The sequence below is a fragment of the Lutjanus erythropterus genome, chromosome 19, assembly GCF_056507025.1.
Source record: "Lutjanus erythropterus isolate fLutEry1 chromosome 19, fLutEry1.hap2, whole genome shotgun sequence".
Classification (NCBI taxonomy): Eukaryota; Metazoa; Chordata; class Actinopteri; order Lutjaniformes; family Lutjanidae; genus Lutjanus; species Lutjanus erythropterus.
The window spans coordinates 22,659,755-22,685,612 of NC_139335.1; the positions used below are offsets into that span (position 1 = coordinate 22,659,755).

Consider the following 25,858-nt stretch of genomic DNA (forward strand, 5'->3'; position numbering starts at 1 on the left):
ACTGCAACAGTGTGCAGCTAAAATTAAAAATAATAATTAAAAAATTTACAATTGAATTTTCATCATTAATTTATAATTTATATATTATTTAAAGCTATTACAAGAAGCTTTCATATTTTGTTAAGTGATACGTTTCCACTGTAATAACTACAAAATATAACATAAAAATTAAAATGATCTGATTCACTGCTTCTTTTTAACTGGCTAATGTACTACTCAATGTAACTTTGCCTGGGAAAATGTAAACATAGGCTCGTTTCATTTGATTTCAAGGAGAAGTCAACCCGGTGGCAGTCATTAAGAACAACTATCCAGAAATAGACAATTTTCTCACGAATGGTCTCTTTAACTTACGTAGGTCACATGGAGGCAATAATATTAAATTGAGAGTGTTTCAAAACTAGTTCAAAGCTCCTTGTATTAGGTTTAAAATGTAACAATAATTGCATCAATAAAAGTAAAGAAACATATACATATATACACAACATATTTGTGGGACCTTGGCTTGGAAAAGTTTAGGAAGCCCTGGACTAATGGATTAATCAACTTATTCTCAGCTCTAACTCAGTCCGGTTAACAGATTTGAGCACATGTAAACCAGATTGGACCTCTTTTAAACTATATTAAACTTCGTACACAGGCGGTTACAGTCGACCCCAGGTCACCCGCAGTGATTGGTTTTGTTCACAGGGGCAGCTCGAGTCTGCCCGACAGCCAGCTGCTGCTCTCAGAGACCAGATCTTAATATAGACAAAGCCTCGTGCCTGGTGTAATGCTCTGGATTTCTGTGTTGGGGCTGAGCTGGCTGCAACCCTGATGGCTGGTGTGAGTGTGTTAGGCCACATGTAATAAAAAGAAAAAAAAAGGACCTCTGCCACCCAGAGAGGGTGAGACATTCCCTGTCCCCATACTCGGGCCATTCCAAGGAATATCAAAGATGCCGCTGCCATTCCAGCATGGTGTGCCGGGGAGAGGAGCCCAAGTATAAATCTGTCCGCTCTCTCCGTTTTGAGAGGCAGAAATGGAGAAACCAGAGGAGGCGGGTGCTGGGGGAGCAGTGGTTACAGGAAGGCACAAGGAGACCGAAATGTAAGAGGAGTGATGTGACGAGAGTAAAGGCATGCGGGATAGGTTTCTTGCAAAGCTTCCTTTAACCACAGCTAACAGCTAACCTTGATCACTCGACAGCTTTGATACGGGGTTCCTGTGCAGCTTCGGTGCATCCCAGGCATATCCAAGTCCGCCTCTTAGCTGCCGCCCGGCAGCGTCTCCAGCTTTTAGTAACTCTAGCTGCTATTAAAGCCAGCCACCGGGTATTAAGAATCTCTCTTAGGCGGTAAAGATTTCTATTCATATCGGAGAAAGTGGATTCAGTGGCTTCTTTAGCCAGCAGGAGGTTTTAACTTCAGATACTGCAGCCTCAATTCAGGTTAAACTTTAAGTCAAGTGTCAGAAGTCCATCTATCCTTTATCCCTCCTCCTTTGGCTGAATATAAAACCAAGCTGTGTGTGTCGTGCCAGGAACAAACACTCAGAGCAGAGGGGCCAGTAATCAATATGTGTATTTAAAAGTGTAATTTTAAAAGGTATAACCTTTTATACAATCAATATTTATTAAATTTGCAACAATTAATTGATTAGTTATCAACTATTAAATAATTTTGATAATTAATAGCTTTGAGTCTTTTTTTTTCTTCTTTTTAAAGAAACATGTCCAATTTTTCTAATTTAAGCTTCTCAGATGTAAATATTTTCTGGTTTCTTTAGTCATGACATGGTCTTTGGGACACATCCCATTTTTCACCATTTTCTGATGTTTTATGGCCCAAACAACTAATCAATTAAGCGAGACAATGATTGTCAGATTAATCGATAATGAAAATAATCATTAGTTGCCTCAATATTCATGGTTGACATCTGCAGTAGCCACTCAGTGTATTTACATTCCTCAATTAGTTTTCAATACAGAAGCTTAAATTGTTAGGAGCAATAATTGCTGTTCATCTGCTGGATTCGGTTTGACCTCACAGGAAACATGGCATGGACATGATCGCGCATTAAAAGAACAGTTATATATGTAAATTTATATAACAGCCAGCAGTTGTTTTGCTTAGCGTAGCATAAAGACTGGAAACAACTCAAAATAGCGAGCTTGGCTCAGTGTCATGGTAACAGAATGCACATACAACAGTGTGTGTCTGTAACCGTATAGAGGGTGGGAATCTCCTGGCACATCGTGATTCAATTCGATCCAATCTGAGTGTTAATATAAAACAATTACTGATGCATCTTGATGCATCAAAATTTTAAGCTTTTAAGACAGCAGTGCCATTTGGCTATGCAGTTGTGTACACTCAGCCACGCGCATGTTTATGTCCGTTATGTTTCACCATGCAACTGGTTCAGACCGAATTACAGAATTGCAATAAGTGATGACAACGTTGAGAATGGGATTTTAAATTTGTAATTGTTGACTTTTCCTCATCATCAAGAATCACGCTGCATCTAAGAATCAATTATTTCCCCCACCCCATGACTCTACAGGCCTGAGAGGCACCAGGCCAACAGGCAACACCGCTGGGCCAAAAAAAAAAATCTTAAATGCCAAAAATAATGTCAACTATCCATTCATTCACAAATCAATGCAGTGTTTCCCCAACACTGCTTTGGGAGGGGTCTGTCTCTCCTCTGCATTCCTCCGAATGTGGAGCACACAGAGAGAGAGGCAGGTGAAATACATAAGGTTACTCGAGTTTGACCAGAACTTCTTATGTTACTCTAAGTCTTCTCATCCTCCATTTGTTTCACTGACGATGCAAGCTGTATCACTGCAAAGGCTCATTTAGCACAACAACTCTATTCTCTCGCTGTGTTTCATATTGTTGCACTGTCTAGTTGACTGGCTCTCAATCTTTGACTTGTGATACATGACGTCCCAGAATAATCAGTCCAGTGATCGCAACCCCCCACCCAAATCTGCTTGAGAACTCAATCATGAAGGCTATTCCTTTGACTCTCACAAACACACTATAAAATCTTTTCTGAGGCAAATTATATCACAGGTACAGGTGATGTAATATAAAAAATATTCTCCTGTCTAAAATACACTCTTCACTTCCCATCCTGCCTAGTGCTGCTCTGAATAGTTTGTCAAGTTTGCTATTTTCTGTTACAAATTGAATTTTTTTTTTGTTGATGGCTGTTATATTTCTTAAGGGCAGCTGTATTTTACATATTTTCGAGCGCCTGAACTTTATGTTGAATGTCATTAAGGGGCTGATGTTGCTGAGAGCTTCTTCCTGGATGACATGTTTTCTTCCTATTCTGTGCTGCATGCTACAATATTTTATTTTATCCTCTTCGCTGCTACCATCTGGTGACCCCCCAGAAATTACCTTGCAACCCCCCCCAGGTTGAGAGACACTGGTTCAGTCAATGTTAACTGCATTCATTGCACTGCTGAAATGTTTGTAAGGATTTGTTTAATTAATGGACTTGTTGGAAAATGAGCCTGTGGCTACCCTACACTGTATTACAGTGAACACATAGCTAATGTGGTTAAACCCTGCCACTTCTTCACAATATCATATCTTGTTTGTTTAATCTGTATCTGTTTTATAGTTTTATGGCTGTGAGCGGATGCCAGGGATCAGAGGAAGTTACTGCTCAGACTATTACCAATGATCATAGGTGCAATCATGTGCTAGTGCCGGCTCCTTGAAGCCTCCCGAAGATAGTAAGATCGAGACCAAATCTTAGGGAAAAAACCAAACTTATCACACACAATCTGATTTACCGTGTTTGGAAAAGCACTGAATAAGATCTGTGTCACACCGGCGTAGCAATCAGTTTTTAAATGAATCCTAAATTGGATCCGTTTGTCCTTCTCCCTTTACCTCACCAAAATGCACTGCAGGATATGTTTCCTCCTATCTGACCTTCTACTCCAGCGAGATTTGATAAGGAGACACAAAAGGACGGGAGGGAACAGAGATTCAATCACTTACTGAATAGACCTTAAGAAGACGAAGAGGACAGAGAGGTCCAAGGAGAGGACAAAAACACACAGATATATTTATACACACCTGTGTGTGTCTAAAAGTGTGTTCATAAGCAGGTCAGGAGAGAGATGTTGAGGAAAAGTGGGGCAGGAGAGCTAGAGAGGGAGAGAGAGACGGAGACAAAGTGCATACTGGACAGGAAGCTCAAAAAAAGAACAAGAGAGGAAGATAGATTACAGTAACGCATGACAGGCGAAAGTAAGAGACAGGTGGAGGACACAGGGAACAAGACACATATAGGACAGAGCTGGGAGCGCAGCGCAGAGACAGAAATGGAACAGGATCCCACTGGTGTAAGCAATGAGGAAGAGAGGAATGAGCCTCCTGGGCTTTGGACAGGAGCTCACCGTGACAAATGTCACAAGAACACGATCATGTCGCTTGTGTCTTTAAAGTCCATATAACGGAAAAGACAAGTTTTTCTTCTCAACGCTTTGTACAAGGGCTGCAGTTAATGATAATTTTCATTTTTGATTAATCTGTCGATTATTTTCTTGATTAATGAATATTATCAGAATCTTAACAACTGAAAAATAGGTCCAAACTAACATGTGTCCACATATTAGTTTGGACCTATTTTTCAAGTCTTTCCTGTAAAGCTTATTTTCATTATTAGTGTTGATCTTTTTATTTATTTATTGACTAATTGTTTGGTCATAAAAGGCCAAAAAATAGTGTAAAATGTCAACCATTGTTTCATAAAGTCTGAGATGATGTCCTCAGAAATGAGAAAGAAACCAGAAATTTTGACTTTTAAATTTACATTACAGTAAATCAATTACAAGATAGTTGGTGATTAATTTAGTAATGTTAGAAAACAGAAGACGTGAAACGACTGAGAACTATGTAGTACTGACACTATGTAAGTCCTGCAAACCGACTCACGAACAACAGCGATGCTCCCACCTTCTACAACAGTCAGTACCTCAGCGACTCCTGCAGTCTAAATCAATCTGACAGTTACAGCTCACTTCAGTTCCAACAGCCCGACAGTGAAGTAAAAAATGACCACCCTGTTTCTGACTAAGAGGAACAAATTGATAGGTCAGCATCCTCTGGTTCTGGTGGCTAAAACATGTCTGGACATGTCCAGTAAAGCAGAGCGGACACACCCTTAGTCTTTCACAGCAGAAAACTGCTCATTTTATATACAATTTATGGTTAATGGTTAATAACACACGTCTCTGCTGTGTGAGAAACTCAGAAGACAGATTTATTGTTGCTTTACACAGACTTTAAAGTATTTGAGATATGAACCTACCAAGACAAAAAAAAGACACATAAAGAGTGAAAGAAATGCAAGTGATAATGATTTACCTTCATGAGCGTGTGACGCCCAGAGCTGAGCCATCTGCAGACTGCTGGGATTGGCCGATCTGTACGCAGGGTCAGAGGTCAAGGGGGAGGGGCCCGGATAACCTGACAGGAAGGGACTGGAGCCTGCCGGGAAGGCATCACCTAGGAAGAAGAACGAAGGCCGTCACTCACCCTCATAACCATGAGAACCAAACTAATGAATGACAAAGACGATCGATCTATACTGTACGTGCTGTAACCTTCCCCTGTGTGTGCGCACAATCGATACATGCTGACGGTTCTATGCTGAAGCAGTCTGTTGTAATCACATTATTACTGAGCCACCATGCACTCTCTTTCTACAAGACAGACCACAGACAGACTACACACAGAAGAAAAGGACAGTTAATGTAACCGCCAACTAAAAACCACAATTGTCACTGCAGGAGTGAACCATGTGGGACAATCGTGAGACAAATCTCTCCTCTGAGAAGCAGTGATTGGACATGGCAAAGGAGTACAGCTAGATCAGATTCGCACATGCACCATCTTCTAGAGCTTAGATGATTAATCGATTAACTGATTATACAAAATATTTTTAAATCGTGCCTTTGCAAGTGTGGATAAATAGGGGTCAAAATAAACCATCAAATTACACATCAAATACATTTTTCCCAAAGATGATTTCTGTCATTTTAAGTAGTTTTTAATAACACTGATGTTCACGTGTTCATTTTTCTCATCAGTTTGGTTTTAATTAGTCATTTGATGCTATAAAGACAGGGTTGTCAGCTGTATAGAACTCGAGAATGCAGCACTTGTATCGATGATATTTTGGCTTCATTTTGTAGAGTGGCCTCCCACTCCATGGCTTCCATCTTTACTTATGTCAATGGTTCAACTTTCTTCATTATGATAAAAATACATTACCAGCCCAAAGTATCTTTCTGACCCTGGCTTCAACATAAGAAAACTGACCACCACTCATCTATTTGATTTGAATAAATAATCCATTGTGCACACAGTGATCTGATCAAAGCATGCTGATGTCACACACTTTACCATTAAAACCAGCTCCATCACGGCAACATTGACAGAGTAAATCCCCGTAAAACATTCCATATCTCAACATGATGGCGTTATCGATTGTTTTTATTAGACTTGTTTTTATTAGACTCCACTCCCTGCATGTGTGCAATCTAACCATTAGTAAACTTTGAACCTTTGAACCATTACTGCCTCTTCCAATCACAACCTCCTGAGAGCTGGAGAGGTTTCATGTTTAGCTGAGGTTCGCCCCCACCCAGCCCATTACTGAATGCACCGCTCAGCCATTACCCTGATAAAACTAACCATGTGTGTAGGGGAAAGGGTGCTGTCTGTATATGGGCGAGGGGGAAGGGACCCAGTGTGTGTGTGTGTGTGTGTGTGTGTGTGTGTGTGTGTGTGTGTGAGTGAGAGAGAGATTCTGTATTAGTCCTGTGGGAATCTGAGAGACATGCTGTGCTCACTGAGTTTCCCCTGCATCTAAATCAGTACATTAAAACCACAGTCCGTCAGCGCCTGCACGCACACACACACACACACACACACACGCACACACACACGCACACACAGCATTGTAAATCAATAGCAAATGCAGCTTTCCAATTAATCACAAACAGAGGCATGTACACACACACACACACACACACAGACAGGAGTAATGCAGTGTGCCTCTACTCTCTGCTCTGAAAAATACTGTGTAGGTGGATGCTTCCACACCCAGCCCAATTCTTCAAGTCTCTCCGTGTTTGTGTGTGTCCGCTGCATGTGTGTGTGTACTCAGGGGTCTCTGTGTGCGTAGCTGAAGTGGTTGCACTGCATCGCTGTATGACCGCTGACATGTGCAAACAGTTCTGTGTGGGTTTGCAGTGAATGGCCTTTGAGTCAGCGACACTGCAGGAGCTTCAAACACACACACTCATGTGAACAAATACACATCGAAAGACACACACACATGCGTGCGCATACCAATCCACACTATCACGCTAATTCATGGGAATATACAGAGATACCAACATGCACAACGACCCCCCCCACCCCCCCAACACACACACACACGCACACACACCCTGTGATTAACCTTCAGTTAGTCTCAGTACATTAACTCTGCTGGAAAACACACCCCCTTGTCCTGTGTGGAGCACTGAAGAGCAGCACAGTGGTGATGAGGTTTTACCTCCAAAAAGAGACAATTATATAATCCCCTCTATTAGTCATTATAGCAAACATACTCATACTCACACACGCACACGCACGAATATTGGCCACCTGTCTAGTCTCACTATTATCTACTAATGTGTCCTGTTCATCTGCAAAAAAAACCCTTGCAGTTCCAAATTTTATTTTCTCTAGTTTTTCTTAAAAAGTATCCTCATGTATTAATACTATTATAATCTAGAGCATTGGTTCCCAATCTGGGGTTCAGCCCCCTCTACGGTTGCGCCAAAGATCACAGGGGGTCCCCAAGGCTTTGCGTACTCTGAGGTTGTTAAAATTACATTTGTACACATTAATTTAATCACAGTTTATACAAAACTATTTCTCAATCAAAAATAATAGGCTACTTAGTTGACCACACCTCTGTTACCTCTCAAGCACCTCTGTGACTGCTCAAGGTCAATATTTGGCCTCTTTTAATCACGTCATGAGCAGCTGGGATCTGAATTCACACAGCACATGGTGCAAGCAGTTAACAGCTCATTGTAGTTGCTCCGTCTTGTTCCATTACTCCCCTACTACTGATCCACTGACGGCTGTTGTTAAGTGACTGTTGTTTTGTAGATGCACCTTTAACCGCGGTCAGGTTCCTGTGACTACTACACAATGAAGGCGATCCCGTGTTTTGCCAGTTGGATGCTTTTGATGTAAAACCAGCAGCAGCAGCAGGAGATGCTGGGTTTGCATTAGCAACAACTTCATACAGCTTTGATATGGTTGTAGGAGAGCAGATGGTGAACCGTGAAGCTGATATCACTGAGAAAGAATTACACACAATAATGCTGGATTACATGTGGCATCGTTTGCATGTGAAGCAGTGATGTGTGGTTGGGCTTTGAGTTGATCCGAATGCGTACGAATGTATAAATAAATCATCCACCCACTACCCACCCGAACATGTTATTTTCTCTGATTTAGAGATCTGCACCTGTACTGGTCTCTGTAGGCTAGATTACCATTTAAAGTATGTCAGGCCACGCAGGTTCTCTAACTAATATCTTTACTGTGTGTTTTGTTTTGATGTCTGAGTATTTTGTTTAATGATTTACCTTCAAAGGAAATGATTAATTACATAATCAATTGAAATAATCAACTGAAAAAAATCAGTGAAGTTGTGCTCATGTGCTGCTGTACCTCATGTGTAAATGTGCACACAGTATCTCTAAATGAGAAGATGCATCGCCCTATTTCGCACCTAGAGCTTTTAATTTCTATGATTATAGACAAACTATCCGTGGATTTACTGCAGAGTAGGGCTGCACAATTAATTGCAATAGCAATAAAACTGCAATATGGCCAAGTGCAGTATCCAAATCAAAGGGCTAGAACCAACACGCAATCTTTTGAAAAGGGAAAAATGTACATGAAAACAGTATTATACTCAGGTACTGTGGTGCTGCATAGATGACCTAGACATCATGTTTTCTAGATGAAAGGAAACATGTTTGTTTGGTACAGAGCTCAATAAATATCTCATCATCACGATTTTTTTTCAGTGAACATGAAAATTGTAAGACAAAACTGATCCTTTCCACTAATCAAATCAAATATCATAATCACAATTTCAATCAAAATAATCACAGTATGATTTTTTTTAACCATACTGTGGGGGCTCTACTGCAGAGGTGGACTAAACTACGAAACTATGATAAGGAGGAGTAATTATGGAATGTAAATATACCAAATGTATGTTGCTAAATAGAAGATGGCTTTAAATGGTTTTCATAGGACAGCAACAATGTGTTACATCAAACTGTATTGTATTAAACACATTGTTTTATGGCCATCAGTTGAGAAAGTTAAATATATCACGACATTTACTGACTATTAAACTATACATTTTCTGATTTTTTATAGGACTGAAACTAATGATTATTTACATTGTCAATTAATCTTGGTTCTTGTCTCTGATTAATCAGTTAGGTCTTTGGTCTATGAAAGGGCTGCATAATATAGCAAAAAAAAAAAAAAAAACTATTCCAGGCAGACATTGTGATTGCAATATGATTCAAAATTTGTGGGGATGATTATTTAAAAAAAACAAAACAAAACATTTGCTGGGGTGTGCAACAAACACATTTTCTTAAATCTGGAGAACAAGACTTGCAGACCATGGCATCTCTGCAGCATTACGGTACTTCATCATAATGCTATTTTGTCACATATTTTCTCTTTATAAAAAATTGCAGCTTCCACAATTTAGATACAGTGATTTTGATTAACTGCACAGCACTAGCCCATAAAATGTCAGAAAATGGTGAAAAATGTTCATCACCATTTCCAAAAGCCTGAGGTCACTTCCTCAAATGTCTTATTTTATCCGTAAACCAAAGATAATTAGTTAGGGGACTAAAGAAACCAAAAAAACTTTTATATTTAAAATGCATTGCATTTTTCTTAGAAAGTGACTCAAAATGGTTGACATATTATCAAAATATTTGAATATTCATTCATTTTATGAATATTTGTTACTTGTGTAATTTCAGATATAGACCTGTTTAAACCAGCGCCTCATGTATTTTCTATGTAATTTGATCATTTTAGCTGTAACATAATAACCCACAAAAAACCCCACTAGGAAATCAATTTCCTCTGCTCTGTTTCCATCATTCACTCCAGCATGTGTCAGGATATGTGCCAACAATGTTGTTCTAACAAATTATCCTCACCTATAATCCACTTTCTAATTGTTACCTGGTGTGTGCGAGGAATAAAATATAGACATACCACTCAGTGAGCACATGCACACACAGAACACATTCACAACCACAACCTGTCAGGGATGTTAAGGTCCTGGTTGGATGTCAGTAGTTTCCATTCCTCCAGGCCAAACACCAGGGTCTCTCCAACACACACACACGCACACACGCACACACGCACACACACACGTCAAGAGGCACAGATGCCCCACTAGAGTATGGATCAATCTCAGCATCACAGCCGCCTACAGGCCCTTTACCCATGTGTGCAGAGTACACACACACACAAAGCTACATACAGTCCACAGTTACGCTTCGTGCCAGTGATCAGGAAAAAAAATACAATCCCGAATTCCCTTTTCCCCTTCCTGAACAGTCTGAGGGAGGAAGAGGAGGGAGGGGTAGAAAACGAGGGAAAACATTTGCGCTTCTCGTTCCAGAAACAACATCCAAATGGTAGCTGAGAGGGAAATGTTTCTTTAAATGTTTTGAAATTACTCTTTCATTACCTCCCTTCTCTCTTTCTCTCAGCCCTTTCCTTCCTTCCTCTCTGCCTTCACAACTCCATCCCGCTTTCCCACCCCAGACGCACACACACAAACACACAAACACTTTGGCTCCCACTTCACAAGACAGTTAGTTTGCCATATTGGGATAAGCAAGTTGCCAAGAAACACGCTCTCTGACTCCCCAACACGTTCTGAGCCTCCATTTTCAGATCCTCATAAGAAGCATATCTCCATATCAGAGAGGAGAAGGCCTGCTGGAGATCAATTCTGATAGAGATGCCACTGCAAAACTGACACACACAGACGCCCACGCACACACAGTGAAAATCAGTGAAATCAAACTCGAGAACAACTGTCTTGATATCGCAAATCGATCTAAGATGGACTGAAACACAACTACTGGAACATGCACAAAAGCTCAAAAATACAAGCAAACAATTCCCTGTATAAATGTGTGCCACAAACACACACACACCACAAACACGCACACACACACCCTGTGAACCCATCTGTTATCCATCAGTGGTACTCAGAGCAGGGTTAGCTGGGGGGGAATCTCTATTGATCTCTGGTTTTGACTCCCTGCAAGAAAAACAACAACAACAAAAAACATTCAAACAGTAAAACTCTGCTGCGCTGTCTCTGTCACAGCTAACTGGCACACTGACACTGGTAACCATTAATCCCGACTGGAAAGCCGAAAAATACTCTCTCTCTCTCTCTCTCTCTCACTCACACACACACACAGGAGAGGGATGTGTGGGATTTGCATATGTCTGGCAACACATATCTGTCTTGTGTGAGTGAGTGTTCGTTCAAGCATGCGGTTTAAAGTGGTGTCTGTTAATGATTTCAAAGTGTACACATCTGGTTTGTCTTTGTTCCAAGGTGTTTAGAGGAAACAGTTTCATTTGTGTGTTTCAAGGCGGGCACAAACAGCTTCCCAGCATCACTTAAAAGAGCAGTGTGTAAAAATTTGCAACCAAAAGTGAATATTGCAGTCCAAATAATGAGACAGGGGCTGTATGTTAAATAGGAAAAAAGTCCTATTTAACATACAGTCTATGGTTGCAGAGAGTTGTTTCCCCCTCCACCCTCATCCTCAGACTCAAGAAAGTCCAGGCAGGCAGCAGGAACACTGCAGGTCCTCCACTGGAAGCTGATCAGCTGTTTATAACTCTCAATTGTCTGTCAATGTAAAGTTAAACCCTTTATCCTGAAAACAAAAGCCCACTGCGCACAAGAGTTGAGGTTCAGTGTCTGCTCGTCTTCTGCCTGTCAGACTCCATTAAAATATTGTTCAATTTAACAGTTTTAAAAATCTACTCCCTCTAAAAGGTTAGCGATGACCTCTTACAACTCATAAACACACAGTTACTCATTCAGCAAACATTTGGCATTAATATAAACTTTAATTAACGTGAAATCGGTAAACAATAACATCACGTCATTCCGGCCTGGAATAGAAATTTCAAAAGGAGGACACTGCAGCTGTAACGCTGCTGTCAGAGAAGTTAGTATTTCAATTTAACAAGTTTCCTGAAGTGAAATTAAGTTAATCTGATGACATACAGTCATTTTATGATAAATTACAGTAACTATATTACAGGTTTCTCCTTTGAAGATGTTTCTGCTCTTTGACAAGTTCACATTGCAACACCTCAAACTGTCGAATCATTTCCAGAGAGCTTCGTCACACGGTGCAATGACAAACTTCACCTGACGCTCAATATCTGCAAATCCAATGAGCTTGTGGTAGACTACAATCGATTTTGAAGAAATTCTCTCAAAGCATTCCTGAGATATCGTGTTCACAAGAATGGAACACATGGACGTATGAATGTGGGGACAGACAACCCAAAAACACAATGCATCCGTGTCAGACTTCAGATATCAAATCTGATAAAAATGTATGTTTCAAACTGGTTCCTGTGCTGATCTCCAAAACATTTCATGGCCTGAAGATACACTACACATCCAACAATTCACAGACATGGAACAAATTCTCCTGGGGAAAAATGGATTTGTTTCTTTATTACATCCCAGATTAAAAGTTACATAGACGACTCATGTGTTGACACACAGTACTGTGCAAAAGTTTTAGGCGGGTGTGAAGAAATGCTGTCAAGTAAGAATGCTTTCAGAAATATAAAATGTAATTAGGTACACTTGCACACAGTTTTTGAAGGAACTCAGCAGGTAGGTTGTTCCAAACATCTTGGAGAACTAACCACAGATCTTCTGTGGCTGTAGTCGGCCTCAGATCCTTCTGTCTCTTCATGTAATACCAGACAGACTCGATGATGTTGATATCAGGGCTCTGTGGGGGCCATACTATCACTTTCAGGACTCCTTGTTCTTCTTAACGCTGAAGATAGTTTGTAATAACATTAGCTGTATGTTTGGGGTCGTTGTCCTGCTGCAGAATAAATTTAGGGCCAATCAGACGCCTCCCTGATGGTATTTGCATGATGGATAATTATCTGCCCGTTTTTCTCAGTATTGATGATAAATAAATAAAAAAAAATTACATTTATTATATTGAAAGCATTCTTACTTTACATCATTTCTTCACAACTGCCTAAAAATTTTGCACAGTACTGTAGGTCACTCAGATACTGTTTGGGAATGTCATAAAATTACTGTGTTACAACAAGCACTAAGATAAAATGTCTCTAAGGTTTGTATTGATCTGCAACTTCTTTAAACAAAGGGTACTAGGAAGGGACAATAATATCAATGGATCATTAGTGCTGTCCTGCCAAAGACAACATTAATTCAGAATAAGCATATATTTACGATAAACAACAATGTTCGAACTTGCATGCTGACATTGAATGTTTGAATATTTAATATCTTGTCTTGCATTCTGCCTGTCACAATTCATTGAAGAACTCTTAATGGAAAACCTGACATCTTGAAACTACAAGAAGCATAACTGAAAACATAATGTAAAATAAATCTTGAATGATCAACCCAGCACTGAACTGTGGTAGAAAATGTTGCTGTTAGCATGTTGTTAGCATCCATTGGTAAACCTAAAATGCCTTGAATTGAGTCTGTCAACCAGTTAGAAGCTCTGTTACTGACTCGTCATGATCGCAATCCATAGTTGGTCAATGCACTGATCTCAAATGCATTGCACAAGAGAATAACATAAGAGTGACAATTTAAAATAAAATTTGCAGAGATGAGATCAGGCATCACATGACCCCAGTATCGCGTTGATGTTGCAGTGCTGTTATCGTAACATTGTAGCTGTGTTCAATTCATGAGTCCCAGTAAGTGACGACAGCGTGACAGTGATCCAGCAGGCACAACACCGGGACCCTGAAACCGAAGCAGCTAAATGGAATTCAGCCATCTCAATTCAAACCCCGCTAATGCAAGAGTCGTCTGCTCCACAATGGCCAATTTATTCAGCTCAACCAAAAGATGGAAAAGAGACAAAGTTACTGTTGGTTGCAAAAGGTGCTCTGATCGTTGCAGGAAATTACAACTCTTGTGTGCCGGAGCCTTGCTGTGAAATGCTGCTGCACTCAGAAATCTCCTGTGAGAATGGCAGGTGTTATTTTGACACACTCCTCCATACCAGCAAATGGAAACACACACAGAACCATGCAGTGTCACATATAGACTGAATGGCATGCACAGTTGCATGGTAACACAGATGCAATGAAACACAGTCATACATTTAAGGACAAGTGATAACTACATCTACTCCTGCAGCACAGGGCCAGTTGAACTTCTGGTACAATATTTATCTTAAACTAAGTCATGACACAAACACAAAGCTACTGGCGTGGACATTTACTGGCATTTCTCAGTAAATCATCCAGACAGAACACAGAAAGAACACAGCCGGTGTGACAGTAAATACGTTTAAGATGTTAGCTATTTATTGGTCAAATATTAGAGCTGGGAATCCTCAGAATCCCCACAATATGATATGATATTATCATGATACTTAAGTTACAATATGATATTATTGGGATTTTGCAATATATTGAGTATTATGATATAAAAAATTGCAATATATGGCTATTTTTCAAATGCAAATTATATTCCCAAAGGAGAACTTTGTCAGCATCTGCCAGAACCTGCCTAACCTCGCCAGAAAAATCAGCACCATCTTGTTGTGTTGTTATTTATTATGTGTGTAAGGCTACATGAGGCTGAATCTGAACTTCAGTTTAGGTTCACATCCAGTCTGAGTTTTCACCATCTGGGAAGCTTGTTAAGTGTTCATGTTGCCAAATTCATGCTCCAGAAGCTTGGACTTATGTAATGACACTCTTCGTGTCCCAAAAATATGTATTTAAAGAATTAAATTAAAACATTGTAAGTGTGCAATGGCTAGTGGACTATTGACTGTAACTAATGACTACTAGTGGGACCTCATAATATGGTAAAGTCATATTGCAATTATTTTGACTGAATTTGCAATATGTGATACAATTAGTTGCATTGATAATAGCACTACAATTTTCATTCCCACTGAACAAACTATTAGAATCATGATGATACAACATTTATTGAGGTCTGTACCCGACAAACATCTTTTCTTTCATCTGGAGAACATGATTTTTAGTCCAGGGCTTCTCAACAGCTCTACAGTACTTGATTGTAACGCTGTTTCGTCAGATATTTTTTCATGATCAAAAAATTGCAGCTTCTGTGATTTGGATATAGCACTTTACATATTGCGATTTCTATCAATTGTACAGCCCTAACTACTAATTGACTATGAAAACAAATAGCCATTATACTTTTGATTCACGGAAACGTCACTAGTATGTCAACTGGAACCAACCAACCAACCAGCACAGACTTTCACACATTGTTCACTAAATAAATGATTGATACTTGGCCTCAGTGTAAAAATAAGTTAAATATAAATATAAGGATGCATTTAAAAAAAATGTCAGGTGTCAAATGTGCAGGCCATCTCCTCGGCTCAACTGGCTGAAGCAAGGTTAAAAACTGTAAAATTTAACTTCTCACATGTCTCCTTCATGTCACTACACTTTGAATCTTAACAAAGTGTGCCTGGAGGAATATTACAAACCTTATGTAATGGGACACGTAGAGACTCAACATGCAGTGAAACAGACAGACAGACAGACAGACAGACAGAACACGGTTTGTGACCTTTGTGTGTTGTTTGACTTAAAGGGAGGGTTTCTGGCAGAGTGAGCGACTTAGCTAATGCTTTGGGTATTTCAACATGCCACGGCACGCTCGTTTTCTCACATACATACACACACACACACAGGACTATCAGTCTTATGTTTGACAGTTGTGTGTGTGCGTGTGCATCATATGTGTGTGTTTCTCTGTGTCGTTTGTCTACCTCTGACAGGTTTATTGTAGCAGGGCGGCAGTGCCTTGTGCTTTCTCTTAAGGAGCCTGTTTTCTCTCCTGAAGGATTCAATTAATCTGAGAGGGGATGTGTCCGAGCCACATCTTCTCTCTAACACACACACAGTGGTCTGTGTCTTGAATACATATAAACACACACTCACCACATTAATTTTAACGTAAACAGACACACCAACCAAGTGGCGTGGAAGACAAATTGGTATCAGCCGAGACAACCCTGGCCTGCCCCGCGAGCTGCGTGAATTACACTTATGCTCCTCTGTGTGTGTGTGTGTGTGAGAGAGAGAGAGAGACTGAAAGAGAGAACATTTGAAGGGCTACCATATTCATCTAACTGTGTTTGAATGTGTTGTGGTCGGGATAAATCTCTTCCTTTCTCTCTGCAGAGAGTCCCAGGGGGAAACCCCAGCTCTAACTGCACTAAGCACAATCACATGCTCCCATTCCCATACACAAGTCCTCAATCCTCTCATCTACACCGTTTCCCTCTCTCACACTCACACGCACGTACACACACACACACACACACACACACACACACACACACACACAACCTCAGCTCTTATGCCTTGAAAACAACAACAAACAACACTGCTTTCCACCTTAGGGATTGTGCCCGTTTAGTTCTCCCTTTCCATTTGTCTTTAGCCGTTTACATCTCCATCTATTGACTTCTTTTCTCTGCGCTTGCTACAACACCTACATTTGCCTCTGCGTCTCACTCCCATCTCCTGCTTCTCCCTAGTGAGCACTGAAAAGTGTGTGAGTGAGAGAGACAAAAGAGCAGAAAAGTTGCTAGTTCGGACGTGTTGTCCCTTAAGTCTCACAGATGAGGGACGCCGCCCTCAATGACATTTTCGCCTCATTAGACAATCATTTATCCCAACCGTACTTCTCTAAGGCCATTCCATACAGTTAAAGTAATCCTCTACAACAATGGCCGATTGATATAACACAACAGTGGTTCAACCTACACCCAGTTTATGCGTGCTTCTTCAAAATCTACCACTCTCAACACCAGCTGGTGCACAGGAGAGTTTTGTGCTGCACGTTTACAGCTGCAGCAACACTGTTTTGTTTGTTTAAAAGATGAACTGGGTAATAGGGTTGGGCGAGGTTTACCACATTGGCATGTGATGATGTCCACAATGAAACAATACAATAGACAATGATATCATGCTTATGTGCTTCAGCAAAAAAAAGTATATAAAAAAAGTCAAATAATTTTTACATTTGCAGCTGAATTAAAACATTCTTCAGCTGAGCAGGAAGTGGTGTGATTAAATGAGCTGTATTTTCCTTAGTAAATCAGGTGCAAGGAGTCATGCAGGGGTGGCTTTTAAGCCATCATGTCAAAATGTTAAAGGGCTCAGCAGTCAGTTAGTGCCAGGCATTGCAGCACAACCCTACCAACTAATCAACTGGTAAGAATCTACCAATCCACTTCTTTTCAATTCCAATTCTGATGTCTGTCGGTCAGCCCTCTTTTTTTCTTGATATTTAGGATTCTGATAATTATTAGTAATATTACACAAGGCTGAAACTGAACCCCAGTCTGGAAAACTTGTATAGTCTGTGTAATGTAACTTGTGTAATGATGTCTATCAACCATTGTGGGGCGTTACAGGATTCAGGCTTGTGACATTCACATGTGTAGCTGACAGGCTGAGAGACAGGCCTCATTTACAAAATTTTCTATGATACATTGCTGTTTAAGTTTAGGTTTGCTATTCGAAGTTCCAAAATGCAAATGTTACTATTTGTTAGTGTTTGTTCAGAGCAAGGTGGTTTATGGTGGATTATGTAGGTGATAATCAGTTTTGTGCTGGTTTACTGTTTCACCATGAGTGAGGTGGCAAATACATTTCTTTACTCCAGCTATATTGCACCTTTAAAGAAAGAATGTTTTCCTAATGTTACATACAAAAGCAATGAGATAACTAATCAGCATTCACTGCTTAACATGGTATTTGCAAATAGACAACACATACTGTCATTTAATGCCACAGGTCAATATCAGGCTCCAGTATCGATATTGCATGGGAACGGTCGCACCTCTAGAAATATAAGTCAGCACTGGTTTGATGGTCCAGTGATGTCTGAGAAATGCAGTGCAAAAGAGCACTTGGCACCAAAAATGTTGCTCAAATGGACAAAGTACTGTACAGCCACGTGCATAGTCCTGATTATTCACAATAAAGTAATCTGCAGGCAAGTCAACCTTTAACAGTAACGGCAGTCTCTCCGGCATCGACTCCTCGGTGCAGTCACACTCCAGCAGGTCCTACCTCTGCTGCTCTCAGATGCAAGGAGGGAGGGAAGAGGACAGATGGCCTCAATCTGGTGATGGAGGCTCCAGCAGACCTCCACTAGACAGAGGACCATTTACAGCTATTTTACATCCATAAACAGCGACTATAAGACCTTATTGCGTTTAGATATAACCTATGTGAATGAATGGGAGCAGGTACTGTAGGTAAGAAAGCAGGATTCGCTGATGGATAATGATGCCTTCACAGAGGTCCCTTATTTTGCAGCAAAGCATACACAAAGCGCAAATACCAACAAAACTATTTGCAGCTTCAAAATGCAGCTAAAACAAATGTTGAGCTGCCTTACACACACACACACCTGCCAACTTTGAGATGTGAACACAAGGGAGACACACTGCTCCATTAAGTCAGGTGGAAATCCTATTAAAACAAACTAAAATCAGGGAGACTCCTGGGAAATAAAGGTGTGTTTGGCAGCTATCAACAGTCATCACTGCTACCATGAGGTCAGCCAAAAACAACAGCGCAAAAGAAATTTCTTGAATTCTGTGAAACAAGTGTAAACAACAACAGTAGTGGGGCAACCTTGGCTCCTCTGATTGCACACTGGGTCCTTGAGTGCTGGATTCACACTGTTTATTGCAATTAAATTGGAGCATTAAGAACATTTGCAATTACCAGGTAATTATCATGTAACAGAGGCCGTGTGGTGTTATTACGAGCATGGGACTGAGATCTCTCTGTTGGGTTTGGTTAAAGTGATGTGTGGGGATTTGATATTGAGGAGGAGTGCTGTAAAGCTCAACGACCTGCATCGTACAGTGGTGTGTTTTAGTGGGTGGAGGCTGAGAGTGTGCGTAGGGGAGATGAGATTCAGAGAGTGAGAAGGTCAGTGTGTGGGCAGAATAAAATGTATCCCGTTTTAAAGGAGTGTTTAAACAGCCAATCTGGGCTGGAACAGTGGTTGGGTCAATTCCACTTCAGAAACCCCCCTCTGGCTACACATCAAGTTGTTCCACACAAGAAAGTCTGCACACACACACCCACCGCAAGCAGTTTTCAGCTCGTTTCAGAACCACAGGAGGGGACATCATCCCAACTGAAATACACCGCTGTAAGAATTCTATACGGAAATGTTATTTGCATAATTTACAGTAAACCCACATGTGATGACCTGAAAACATTTGCCTTTTATCCTAGAGCCACCAAATCAGTTCAACTAGATGCAATCAACTGCACCCTGCAAGGTGCAGTAATGAGATTACGAGACTGATTCTGGCCTGTGACTTTCACGTGTGCGACTGATAGGCTGAGATGGCCCTTATTTGTGTAATTTCGCATGATGCATTGCAGAGAGAGCAAGTTTGCTAATTTATGTTCCAAAATGCAAATGTTACTGACGCTTGTGCGTTTGTAATGTGTTTGTTTGCACATTTCGTCACTCCAGCTGTAATACAACTCTATAATATGTGTTGACCTAATTTTACATACTAAAGCAATTTGTAAGTGAACGGTTCAGCACTCAGTTGACACTGCATGATGTAGTATTTACAAATAGACAATTTGTGGAATTTAGATTAAAATGTGGGTCAGTGTTGCAAGTCCGATACCCAATGCATGCCTCACATCAATATTGCCCAGAATCAATATTGGGTCGGATTGCTGCCCCCCCCCCCACACACACACACTGCAAGCAGTTCTCAGCTTGTTTCAGAACTACAGGAGGAGGCATCATCCCTACTTACATACACTGTTGCAGCAAACGACAGAATTTTACACAGAAATGTTATTTGCAGTTTACAGTAAATTCACACGTGATCATTTCACCTGAAAACATTTGCCTGTTATCCCAGGGCTGCAAAATCAGTTCAGCTAGCAGCAATAAACTGCGCCCTGGCACATCTCTTTGCAGTGATACACCCATCAATCATGCTCACACTCCCTGCTGCGAGTTGATTTCATCTCTGACAGCTTTTCATGTGCGTGTGTGAGTGGAGTGTGTGGGCTCTGCCGGTGTGTCAAATTAACGCTTCATCAGAGCCCTGCCCTGGGAGCACTGCCTCTACTTTACTAGACCTGTAGTACCTTGTGCTCCAAATGACAAGTGCTGCATTGAACCCACGCTCAGCGATAAGGACGGGGGGGAACACAGCTAAACAGAAATATTATTATCTCTGGGGTTTACCTCTGAAAAGAAACCAGAGGAGCTGTAATTGTATCTCTGTCTGCAGCAACATGACTTCAGGGGGATGTAAGTAACTTGATGAGAGCGTTTGTCAGACTTTCCATTTTCCAAAAGACACGGCCAACCAATCTTTCCCACACACACATATATATTTACACACACACACCATAAGGTTTGAACCTAGATGACAGCGATCTGACTTTCCCTTTGACTGACCACAAAACTGTATGCAAACATGCCATGTTATCTTTTTTGCACAATGTTATTTCAAGGCTTCTATTACTAATAGCAGGAGCAGACATCACTGTGAAGGCAGTGGAAGTAAAGAGCAAATCAGCAGCTCAGCAGGGAATAACATATACTGTAGATGATCTACTGACACACCTACATGATGTAAACAAACACAGGGGGTTCGCTTTAAGGGAGCCTCTGTCAGGTTCATATACCACATTTTCTGTTTAATGGCCAAACACATCAAAACCTTCCCGTTTCCACCCATCATGTGCTCATTTAAGTGCGCGCACAAACACACACCCTCCTTCCTTCATACCGATTCCCAAATGTACTTGAAGCAGCAGCGGGGATGTCCAACAGAATTGGTACAAACGCAGGGAAAAAACAGTAGCATCAGCCATTTGCCAAATGTTCCAGGAGAGTGGCTTTTACTCAGTACTAGAGACTGAACCATGGCCATTCCTCTCTCACACAAACACTCCAGCAAATTCCCCAAAAGGATAAGAAGTGGTCTATCGTCCCTTTTAGGACACAACTTTACCACCCCCACTCTCCCAAACACACACACACTGCATCTGTTCTCACAGCAATGACGGTGTAATGGTCCACATGCAATCCAAGACCATTGCACCCTGACCTGTATACTGCTGCAACAACACCCGCCGCGGTGTGTGTTGCAAACTGCCAAGTAATTTTCCGCTAATGCGTTGTCCATCCTTACCACGATCCCATACTTTCACATCTGAAACTTGTCACAGCTTTATAACAGCCACACCTCCTTATGAAATTTACATCTGGCTTCATTCCCCACTGAACACCGTAGCGACATCCAACTGATGACCGCATGCTGCCACAAACTGTGCGCATTTTTGCGCAGCGCATTTCAAGTTAATATTTGATCATTCGAGGGGTGTGCCTTTGGGGCAGTCACATTACATCATTTAAAGAGTCTAATAGCATATACTCACTGTGGTGTGGATGTAGGTTAATGGCCGATGGCAGGAATTTTCCGGAGTGGAGAGGCGGCGGATGACTCGCGCCCAAGTGACCGGGCGAGGGAGGGATCCTCCCGGCTGCTGCCGCTGCTCCGAGTCGGTGAGACTCCATGGCGAGCCCCGCCAACAACGGAGGTGGTACATGGACGGATCGGGGAGGTCCAAAATCTCTGCCATCCATTATCCACAGAGGGGAAAGTTGTGAAAAGAGATCGTCCGTTCGGATAGGCCCCCTTTTCCGAAAAAGCCAATTCTGGCTATAATAATGTCTTTAGTTTTCCAGGCAACTCGGGCTCCTTTTCAGCCATCCTGCTGACCTATAAAATACAACAACAAGAGGAATCGCTTGATTTACAACCTAATGGTAGACTGAGCAAACTGTTGGGAACTGGTAGTTTTCGGATTTCTCCTCTTTCCAGCGAACAGGCGGTCCATACGTGCAATGACGCAGTTTGGAAAACCACTTCAAAACTAAACGTTGAATATTAGCTGGTCGACAGAAAGATCTTATTAGTTGCTCCTAGTGTATCATAACTGCAGGTCTTAATGCAGCTTGAACTTAAATGTACAATATTATGATCTAATGTTTTGAGACTAGCAGCACTCCACCCCCACTGCACACCGAGCAGGCAGCCGCTCCGGGGCTCCGCTTCCCAGGGAAACACAGGCAGGAGAGGGGCGGCCAGCTGCTCTGCCTCGGCCACGAAAACACCCTGCGATCCCGCGATGGAAACGCATACCGTCAAATTTTAATAACCTATTCCACCTTTTCCGATTACCCAGCTGTTTTCCTAAACCGTAAACCAGCAATGTAGGCTATGGGCCGAGTCACCCTGTAAACCAATACACCAATAAATACTGGGGGCGCATCAAATATAAATTTCAAACGGGTTAAAAATAAATAAGGTTGCAAAAGCCTGCATCATTCATCAGCGGGGTTAGCGGTGTTTTGTTGCCCACAGATGCGAATTTAGTCCAGGCTACTTCGCAATTGGACATGGGTGCTGCCCAAGGAGAGAAATCAAAACCCAACCCGTGAACACTTTGACCACTGTTTTAAAAGTAAAACCTATTTTGATATCCACGTTATCGACGATTTACCATCTGAACCCAAGTTTGAACAAGTATTAAATGATATTATTGTGATTCACATTAGAAATCGACGGGGATTGAGTTTAGTCTGTCGACCCCGAGCAATGCGCCTTGAATCTGTTAAAATGTCGATTTTAATCCTTTTGGAAAGCAGACGCTAAAACACAATCTGCGCGGACACATCTTTGTATAATATTATAAAACTAAAACAGAATAAAAGTTACTTCAAGAAAAACAACAAGCAATTGCGACTTTATCCGTAGGCAACAATGAGACTGAAAATGGTGTCTTGTGGAAGTCAGCCTTATTTTTTTACATATTGCCCGAAAGTAAACACTAGTTAAACAGTCTAAGTTATATGAATTTAAGTTAAAAACAAGACGAAAGTCGAGTTAACCTTCAAGGACTGCAAGCAAACACATTACAGCAATGACTCGTGATAGCCAGGCGGGCGGGATCTGAAGAACGGCTCGTTCAGAAATCACAATAAACCCTTTTTCTTTCAGAAAAATCCTCCAGACACAAATATTGCCTTTAAGCCCTCTGAGAAAGACCGGGATGGTAAATAAGATTGTATCCTTTTCCGTGGTGATCCATGCGGCACGGTAGCGGAGCTGCACGGCATTTCAGCCACGTTTCAAACTTTTCACGGTTCCATTAACGACACACAAAACTTTCGCGGCGGAAATGTCTCAAAAGCGGCTTTTTCATGCCGACAACAGCCCGTAAAAATCCAAAGTGTCACACGCTTTAACCTCTGCGCCCCTTTCAGTCACATTTATAACCTAAATTATGTTTTAAAACACCGATAAGTCTGACACTTGAACTGGAAAAAGAATAACCAAACAAGAAAAAAAACATGCCGACCGCTTACTTGAATGTGGGAAATGTGGGGGGAAGGAGCTAAAAATGCAAACGTTTCTCAAAATCCGTCCAGGTTGCTGGGAGAACTGGAGTAGTCCATTACAGGCTCGTCCGAAGGTAAACTGGGGGATAACTGGGGGGGAAGACAGCCCCTCACGCGTCCGTAAACTCCTCAGCAATGAAACACAGCATTGTTTTTCAAGCCCCGCCCATCTCCCTCGCTTCCACCCAACCCTGGCCCAGCTATAGCCCAGCCCTTTACGTTTTACATAGCTACTACCTGATTGGCTGCGCGAAGTTTCAATCAAAGTCCCAGTGAAAAAAAAGGAAAAAAAAACACTGGCCGCTCGCCAGCACTATAAAACCAATTATGGAGCAAGGAGGTTGAGCCGTTTCAAGGTCCCCTCTCCCTTCAAGACTGAGTGATCAAAACAAGCAGTGGGTTTCTTTTTTAGTAGGACGGGGTGGTGGTGGCTGTGGGGCCCCGTTTTAAGGCGACCCCCCCCCCCCCGCCTCAAAGACTGGGAATCGCAAAGTAAGGGGGCGTTATTACCCTTAAAAATATTGCACTGGTTATAATGCAGTGGGCTTCCAATGACTTTTTCTCACTAGGAAACAGCTGATAATTACTACACTCAGTAAATTACTTTCCCATTACAAGCCAAGACCTCTTCCAAAGAGAAAGAAATGCACCTGAATGCAACTTCAGAAATAAAAATCAAAACTTAATGATCTCACAATTAATTCTGATTGAATTATTCAATTACATTTGGGGCAACCAAATTTGGCTGTTGATTTCCCTATTGGCAAACCCAAGTTAAATGATTATAGACCAATCATTATGGAAATATAGTTACAAAAAGTGAGCCAAAAACATTGATTAGGCCTAAATTTAGGCCTGGCAACTGGCCTAGATGTCACAAGTCACCTGAGAGGCCCAACTCCATACAATTACAATAATCTTACTTTTAATTGTATTTTTTGCATCTCAGAAGTTGTTAGCACTTCATGTGCAGCCATAAGGAAGAGACCTTCCAGTTAAAGGACAGGTCTGTAGTTAGTGGCACCTGTGAGGTTGCAGATTGCAAACACTTTATCTCACTCTCCCCTCCAAGTGTGTGTGTGTGAACCTACTGTGGATGCAAACTTGCACAAAATGAAAATGGCCATATCTTGAGTCAATGTGTTGTTTGTTTTTCTGAGCTATACTGTAGAAACATGGTGGTGCAAGATGGTGGACTGTGGAAAAGGAACAATATGGCTTCTAGATATAAATGGCCCATTGCTACTTTACAGTATACCTATAAATATCATATTGCATTTCCGCCAAAAAATCCATGTTAATCATGTACACCATACCTTTAATGGCACACTGTTGTTAAACAGATTCTCCAACTATGGGTCATCACTCAGTACTATGGTGCGTCTGCTGGCAGACTGCCCTGTTCAAAGGAAACCTGGACCTTTTAAGAGCCAGAAACGCATTAAGATAGAGTTTTAATTTCCCACACAATTTCTCACCGAGCCCTGCTTTCGGTATGCAAATACACAGGCTGTATAGGTGAAGCAACGCTGGAAGTCTCCTTGTGAATAATCTGCGTCGAGTCTTAGCGGGGACACAGACATTTGCATTAGAAGAGGAGAAAAAGTGGCGTACTCATTTAGTGCTATTATGCTAAAATTTAGAAAGGGGGGTGGCCGACCTTTGGCGTGAACTAGGGCTCCAAACACCCTCACACATGACCTCGTTCACAGTACTGTCAGTCTGACTCTCGCGGACTTTTTTTATCCGTAAGTTTCCTTTGAGGTAAACCGCTCCGTGTTACATAGTTGCAAAAAATGTTGATTAAAAAAATCTGAGGCGGTTTCAAGATGCCCATGTCACCCTTCTCCACTTCCCCAACCCCTCCTCCTCACTGTGTTGGTTTCAAGGCGCCCCCTCCGCTAGGAGAAAGTAAAAGCGCTACGACGGCGACCAAACCGCGGAAGAAGAGGAGAGTGGAGGT

At 41.5% G+C, this 25,858-nt stretch overlaps 1 protein-coding gene across 1 annotated transcript in view; it reads right to left on the reverse strand.

Moving 5' to 3' along the window:
- The window catches only part of tnrc18 (trinucleotide repeat containing 18), a 61,374-nt gene extending 37,314 nt beyond the window's left edge, over positions 1-24,060 (reverse strand). Inside the window, exons 1-3 of the mRNA XM_084744419.1 lie at positions 23,863-24,060; positions 21,870-22,213; positions 5,379-5,519 (exon numbers count right to left, since the gene is read on the reverse strand). Of these exons, the coding sequence (XP_084600545.1) occupies positions 5,379-5,519; positions 21,870-22,077 (349 nt within the window). The 5' untranslated portion in view covers positions 22,078-22,213; positions 23,863-24,060. The remainder of the gene's footprint in view (positions 1-5,378; positions 5,520-21,869; positions 22,214-23,862) is intronic.
- Between the last annotated feature and the right edge of the window lie 1,798 nt (positions 24,061-25,858).